The following is an 8,371-nucleotide window of genomic DNA, read 5'->3' as shown; positions in this document are numbered from 1 at the left end:
GGTCAACCCGCGAACTCATAACCAAATACCAGTATTCAATGGTTTTTATCCATTCGGCCACTTTTTTTTTATGAAAACATATTTTTATAATATGCCTCATTTCAACTATGAGGTTGGCACCGCCTTAAGGAATTTGCTTTCCTACCATTCCGTATAAGTCATGACTTATCAGTTTATTTTGCTTTTGTGTGGTTCTCCCAATCTCAGATCCACTTTATTCCTGGATCTATATCCGAATACCATTTGATTGTTGTGGATAATACAGCATATTCCGTCGCGCATACATGAATGGCTTGTTGATCAAGCACGTGGCCGCGACCAAATACAAGTGTTCGGGAGTTTTATTCACTTGGCCACTATTGGGCCTTTCATATAGAGCAATATACGTCATATAAAATTCACGAAGTTCGCTTTCTGCAAAGCGAATTTCATGAATTTTGCAAAGCGCGATATTGCATCTAGTGAATGTCATTAAAGTGTCATTTCATATCAATGTTTTTTATTCAGATAAAATGCTTTTAAATGTCGACATCACACTTAAAAATTTTCTTACAAGTTACATTCATTTATATATTGAATTTTACACGAAACACAATGACATAAATTTCTGTTCTCAAAACTCTTCATCGGAAGTTTCCGCTAGAAGCTTCATTCTATCAGCCAAATTCATTTTTCTAATGGATTCCTTTAAAATATTTTTTAAAATTAATATAATGGATTCAGTTTAGTAATAAAATTACATATATATTGTAATTCTTACATTTGAAAATTTCTTACGACGACGTCTTTGACATCTGTTTCTGATGCATCGTCCCAAATTGACGATGATGAGCAAAACAATGGCACTGCCTATACCCGCAGCAATGGGAATGACAAAGCTCATAACATAGCTATCTTTCTAAAATTCAAAATAAAATCTATATAAATATCATATTTGTCTCGAATTATTATTATTATTATTTAAGTGTATGTCTTATAAACTAGTCTTTAGTTAGCTCTTGGGTGATGTTTAGAAGAGTAAACGTGTACATACTGCATATAAGACATAGGCGATCTGCCAAGCGGGTGTCTCCTGGAAAGACTTTCTGTGGGAATTTCCTTCAATTTAGGTGTTAGACACACGGAGGAAACTCTGGAAACTTTACGCGACCATTATTCTGGTCAGCTTCGAACTAGCAAATTACTCATCTTCAGTGGTTTTCAGATTAGACAGCAGGATAGCCTTGCGATTAAGGTATCAGCCTACCACTCTGGGGGATCCGGAATCGAATCCAGGTGGACGAAAAACCCCAGGAATTTTTCAAGTGGTCCTTCCTGGATATGTCGGACTCCGTTCGTCATTACCCGGCCGCTTTATTATGGGCCTGATTAAAAGGCCTTAATGCTCAAAGAGTACGTCCGGGACAGTTTACCCCGCGAAAATTCCTGAAATTTATTGACCCGTCCGAATTCGTTCCCGGATCCTCAAAGTTGTAAACTGGTCCCTGAACGACTTGCCATCCGGTCTAATACAAGGAAGATAATGTTTCAATTCAATGTATATTTTAAATTCCATTAATTTACATAATTAAATTATTCCCTTCTTCAACTTGGAAGACAAAGATGGAACTCAAAAACGCGAATCGCGCTGATGGAAGTCTAGCGACACACAAGATCACTTAATAATACTGTAATTTTGTACACAAAATTATTCAGTTTTTAAGAAAAATAATTAGGAAAACTTTAATTGGTATAAATTAGTTTAAAAATAAATTATTGTGACGAGAACAAAATGTCACTCTCATACTATATTTATCAGTTTACACACCTGTTATTATTCCCATAAAAGAATGAGACATATTTAACCAGTTATCAAATTTAAATACGATATCATTTATTTATTTATTATCGGGGTTAAACACAGTTCAAATCATTATGTTTTTCTCATCATCTATAATCGAACAGGTGGTGATAAAACATCTACACACATCATCCTTCTGGTACTTGACCAACTTGAAGTCTGTTGGAATATCCAAATACTCCAAGAGATACTTCACCACATTGACCTGGTAGTTGATACTATTTACAATTGAATACCCTCACCAACTTAAACCTCCATTAAAAGGTCCAAGTTGTCTTTTGAAAAGCAATCTTTAGGCTGCCATCTTATAGCGTACCAAAGTTTCTTATTCCGAAAATTTTGAAGACCGAGTAATGAAGGTCTACTGCTCTGAAGGATCCGGAAACGAGTCCGAACGGGTCGAAGAAACCCAGGAATTTTCGGTGTGGTCCGTGGTAGATATGCTGGGTTCCTTCCTTCACCATCCGGCTGCCCTAATAAGCTTGATAAAAACGCCTAGTTAGTGCCCACAAGGCAAGAAAATTAAAAAAAAAAAAAAAGGGCGTATCGAAGTTTTGTAAGATGGCAACCTCGTCCATTATGCATTCTAATTAGCTGATTACTGAATTTATATTTATATTTATGAAAATTACGGAAGCAGCGGGTGATTTTAAGCTCTATAATTCATATAAAACACGAGTAATGTTAAACTTACCATCCAAGAAAGAATTGCATAGTCATAAATCCTAGAAACTGAAAAATAAATTGAATAAATGCATAATTTGTATTTATTAATCCTTCATAAACTCATTGATACCAAAATTGTTACCTTTGATGCTGCTGTTTGGTGCAATGTTACTTGAATTCTTTTGGCTATAAGTTAGTGTTGTGGTTCCGTGGTCTGTGGTCTTTCCTGTCTTAGCTGTGGATTGTGTTGTTGTAATTTTAATTGTGCTGTTAGTCTGTTGTTGTTGTTCAGTTATATTTTGAGGCCTGTCAAGCCTGCTTTCTTTCACATCGTCTAAGTTTGTACTCTTCTGTTTCTTATGTTCTTTGCTTTCTTTGTTTGATATGCTCGTTACTATGCATAAACACATTAATAAAGTAACACACTTTGTTATAATCATTTTGTTATCTTCGTATATTAAGTGAATAAAAACAATGTTTTTGAAAATCATTACAGTTCTTGCATTACAAGAATTTCCTGTAATTGAAAAGGTTTTAGAAGAAAAGTAATTTACATAAAAATGTTTTAAAAATAAAACTAAAGATATTTTTTCAATTATTCAAATACTATTCAAACACTATTCTATACATTCTTTAAATCTTCCATATATATATACAGTATTAAAATTAATTCGGATCCACCCTAGGGCATCGACTTATCACTATGCCTTACCATGGATTCGAATATAAATGATAAATTGAGGCTCCAGTGATAAATTTGGTTTCATGGGTAAGCAATGCGACACAAGGATAATCTGCAAGAGGGCGGCCTCTACAGAAAACTGACCCTTAATTAGGTGTTAGACACGAAAAAAACCCAGGAAAACGCCACTTGGACAGCCCACTGGTCAGGCGCGAAACCACCACCAGTGGTTTGAACTAGTTACACATACATACAATTATACGATACACATCGAAACCACTAGTAGTCACTGAACCAGTCGGGCAGGTCCAAGGGAGGTGCTTATGGCGCTAATTGAGTAATATTCTCTGAAAAACGACAGGGGACACATGCCTTGCCCCCCCGAATCTATCTTAAGCAGCACCCATATTCTCAAAATCCTGGATACACCTGATATATCAATCCTCAATTTATTATGGTATTGTTATACTGTAAATGAAGCGAAATGCTGTTAGATCAGTGTTTCTATGATAAAGTGAGAATCCAGGTTCGAAGATTGCTCTACAATTTATTAGTAGTAGTTATGTCGGTCTTGCGACTATGCTGTCCGATCCCATTGAAGATCTAACCCATAAATAACAGGAAAAATTACATTCTAAACCAGCGTTTCTCAAAGTGGGCGATAACGCCCCCTTGTGGGTACTGGAGGCTTTCAGGGGGGCAGTAGAAGGCTCAAAGGAAATTAGGGGGCATTAAGGAAATCTAGAGGGGCGATGGCAGACAAATTCTATCTATAAAAATCTGACTATAATATATATAAAATGCTGACAATCTATATATTTTTTAATTTTTATTGAAGATCACAACCTGAATATTTCTAACACGTTGACTTAAATTATAGCATGAATGAATTTATTATAGTAACATTATTGCATAAATATGCTAAAAATGAAAGTTCAAGAATGGCTACCAAGAAGTTTGGCTGCAGAAGCAAATCTCTCAACTGTATCCTGAGTTATGGTCAGTTATTCAACGATTTCTCATAGCATTCCCATCGTCGTATTTGTGTGAACGTGGATTTAGTGCTGTAGCAACGTTGCTAACTAAAAACAGAAATCGGCTGCAAGTTACTGAACGCGGCGACTTACGGCTGATTTTAAGTGAATTCGACCCTGATATTAACAAACTGGTCGAAATACATCAGATTCATCCTTCACATTAGACGAGTTTTAAATTCAAAGCCTTCTTTTAATGTTAATAAAAATACTTCTAAATATAATTAAGTATGAGTTTTATTTCCTCTCATTGAAACATTCTTTGATCTCAGAAATAGGATATAGATCACACCCTATCTATCCTATCCATATAATAATGCATGTTTAAACATTATATTTGCAACTGTTTTTAAGATACGCAACAGATGGTAATGTAAAAAGGCAAGTTAAAAAATATGGGGCACTAGGAATTTTTTTAATCTCAAAGTGGGCGGTGGTCGAAATAAGTTTGAGAACCAGTGTTCTAAACTTATTGATGTAAGTGTGTTAAGTACTCGGCAAATGACGACTTCATAACTTGTCCTTTTATCAGGATTATCGTGGATCGATCAAACACACAATGATGCAATGGGGGTGGTGGTGAACGGAATGCTGACGTATTCGGGAAAGACCACCCCGAAAAATTCCCAGAACTTCTCACTCAAAATCTTAGAGCGATAAGCTGGCACTTTAAACGCTTTAGTCTTCTTTCAAGATCTTTTAAAAGTGCTTCTTTAGCTTTGTAGAGGCAATAAATTATGGTTTTAATGCTCTTGATAAGGTTCTTAAGCATATACAGTACATATAATTGTTAAAGATAATTTTACAAGAAAAGAAAAATTGTACTAGCAATTGAACTTAATGGCTTGACCATGTTCAAAGACTAGGCAGCACCTCTAATCGCATCTATGTTTTACATTGTTCAGGTTATCTTAGTCTATCCTTCGATAGGCGAAAAACTAGGATCCCGGATCAATATCAAAAAATGGTCTAGTATCTTTAACGAACCGCTGATTAGGTATGTTAAAACAATTAGTTATAGATGCTCCAAAGAATTATAGAGTATATTAAACACTCTATAGAGTTCTTCACAAAAATTAATCTTTATCATAAATAAATATGCCACGGTTTTGTTTAACCGATGCTTCTGTAATGAGAAACAATAAATATCTACTGTAACTTAAATTACTCGAAATTAAATAACTATAAATTCTATAACTACAGTAGAGACTCGTTAATCGGAACGATTTTTAGTCGGACTGTGTCGTGCTGAATCGAACGTTTTTGATACTAAATTTACTTCTAAAGTATAATTTTCATGTTTTTATATTCTTCAATATATTTATTTTGTTTGTACAAAATGCAAAAATAATTTTTAACGATACGATAGCCTCGATTATTATAATACAAATTTTCGTTAGGCTTAAAATCGACGAAAATTCAACACGAAGCGACACGCAACGGAGAAAAATTTCAACATCGGACAGGTTAATGTATTTTTTCGTACATAATCGGTAATCGGAACAAATCACTAATCTGAACCCCAGTTCCCAATTGATTCCGATTTTCGGTTCTCTACTGTATTATTATATACAGGAGGATGTTGCTATCCGATGCGTAACTATTCAGGTTATCAACAGAGCAAAAAACTTTCACAACTATCAAATTTCGAATAATAAAAATTGGTGAATATTTTATGGAATAAATTTACGTTTAATCTTTTAACTTTCACGCTTCCTCTAAAAGTGAACTTAGCATTTACACTTCCGTCCCTTCCTAAAATTAGAATTTTACCAACGAGGAAACAAATGAAAAAATTTTCTAGGAGATACTTCACACTTCTCGGCATTAAACACCTCTCAGATTAAGAACCATTGAACTAGACTTTGAGTAAAAGTCATCACAACACCTATTTTCTCTAGAACAACGACCTTCACACAACACATTGATGAGATGAATCTCTTCTTGTATAACCTTCACACTTTATTGAGGCACTTCTGGCTTCTGTGCTAATTGGCACGCCTCGAACACGATAAATCACGAGAGGTTCACACATTCTTATAATATTCACTTAACTAGACCATTTACCCGATCAATTTTGAAGCAGAACCATGTCTCACTTTCTATAACAGATTCAATTATGGCACATCATTGGGTAATTTTTAAAATTAACGGTGTTTCGTCGTCTTAAAACGAAAATTAAGCATAAATTGAACTTAAAATTAGTTTAAAACAAATGAAAAATCTCTTAACAATTTAAATTTCATAAACCACAACAGGATATGGCGTCGCGCAGGAAGGGCATTGAACAATCGCATCCTGTGCAAAAATCAATTGAACTTACACACAAAATTTTATTATAATTTCTAAATGCAAGTGTTAAGTATGTGTACAACAACACTACAGTTAACTTATATGGTCGTCTAGGCCCTAATTCAAGATTCACTACACACTAACTTAAGAAACCTGTTGCAACGTATAAAATGCACATTACTCACATTTCAATGTTCCGTAGACGAGAGAAATTCTTATTTTAACATTATGAAACGTCAGCAATATGTTTTTTGTGACGTCACCCCACCTGTTACACTACCAGCAGACAATATAGACGACACCTGCCAAACACAAACGCGTGCGATTACTTATCTACTCGCTATTAAATATATTTGTTAACATCCGCTGAATTTTCATCGGCCTTCTGCAACTTCCGGATGGCTTTTAACGGTTCCAGATAAAAATACACAGTAAATTTACTTGTATTTTACACTTTCGGAGCTCAAAATTTGAAAAGTTTCTACTGTTTACGAGCACGCCGAATGGTTTAAAATATTCAAAAGCTATTGTGTAAATTATGACGTAATGCGATAGTTTATACGCAAGTTCCGTGCGCATAAATTGTATAAATTCGCGAAAATTTAACCGCAAAATTACTCAAGCATCCGACACATCCCCACGTGCTCTATAATTACGGCAGTACAAATTTTAATCGGTAGAGGCGCTACTGGTAATCATCAATTTCTATTTACGTTTTCGATGGCGATGAATGAGAAAATGTCACTATCAAACTTCCATAAAGCCTTAAACTTCCTCTCTCCTTCAGAAATTAAGAGGCCCTCTTTCCATTCCCATAATGGATACATACATTGTGGGCCTGACACACTCCGAGTGGCAGGCTGATGCCTTTGCCGCCTTTTTGCATTTTAATCCGGGTCCTCCAGGTTGGAATCTGGGCCAGGAACCTGATTTTCAGAGATAGTGTTGTCAGACCCTATTCCTCATTACTCAGATGTCACCGTAGGCCAAACCCGTATTAGGCATGGAAAAAAAAGGTTTGGTTTATTCATATATGGCAATGCACCATGTGGGTAATCTGCTAAGGGGTCCTTTATAGAAAACTTAAGTTACAAATGTGAAGAAAACCTAGAAAACTTTACGTGGCCAGCCCATTAGCCACGTGAGAACCCACGACCAGTGTTCGGTGGTTCTATCCACTTGGCCACTGGTGGACTCTAGAAAAATGGCCCCCAATGTTCACATGATAATGATAGAGTGGAAAAAAAGCCTAGTTAGTTCAATTTTAATTGGTTGCCGATGATTTCCTATATCGAGTCTTCATCTAGTCTGAAGATTTTTAACAAACTCGACTCAATTTCTTGATAGAGCACCAACAGACCTTTTTTTCTTTGTATGCCATATCAGATTCCTGACGTTGGCGAACACCTGGCATAGGTTTGTAAGTGGTTAGTAATGCACCGAGACGTATCCTAGGGGAAGTTACTTCCAAGAGTGGTTTCCCGTTGACTTTTCTGGGGCCCGATGTTACGCAAAGGGAAATGCCTTCTGGGAGATCTTTTAAGGGCAAACAGGCCCCTATTTGAGTGTTACAAACCTGGAGAAAACCCAGAAAACTCCACATGGCCAGCCCGTCCGAGTGCAGCACGAACCAGCGACCAAACTCCCAGTGTTTAGCAACAGAACCGCTCGGCACCGGTGGGCCGTGGCAGACCTTTAGACTGAAGCCATAATGAGGCTATGGGCATGGGAACACACTGATTTATCTACAGTAATTTGTTCATCCTGCTATCCAGATCCTGTCTTATAATAAAGTACCCAACTGACACATTTAAAAAGTATAGACAAATAGAATGATTCATAATTCAATCTACCCAG

At 36.0% G+C, this 8,371-nt stretch overlaps 1 protein-coding gene across 1 annotated transcript; it reads right to left on the bottom strand.

The window, feature by feature from the left end:
- Positions 1-482: 482 nt before the first annotated feature.
- On the bottom strand, positions 483-6,868 carry LOC136986318 (uncharacterized). The gene is made up of 5 exons (XM_067283817.1): positions 6,700-6,868; positions 2,649-3,023; positions 2,535-2,572; positions 761-898; positions 483-685 (listed from the first exon to the last, which is right to left on the bottom strand). Exons 2-5 carry the CDS (start codon positions 2,995-2,997, stop codon positions 614-616), a joined length of 597 nt encoding a protein of 198 aa, XP_067139918.1. The 5' UTR covers positions 2,998-3,023; positions 6,700-6,868; the 3' UTR covers positions 483-613.
- Between the last annotated feature and the right edge of the window lie 1,503 nt (positions 6,869-8,371).

The sequence above is a fragment of the Centruroides vittatus genome, unplaced genomic scaffold (assembly GCF_030686945.1).
Source record: "Centruroides vittatus isolate TY-2023 unplaced genomic scaffold, ASM3068694v2 contig_1213, whole genome shotgun sequence".
In the NCBI taxonomy this organism is placed as follows: Eukaryota; Metazoa; Arthropoda; class Arachnida; order Scorpiones; family Buthidae; genus Centruroides; species Centruroides vittatus.
This window is presented reverse-complemented; position numbering and strand designations above follow the sequence as displayed.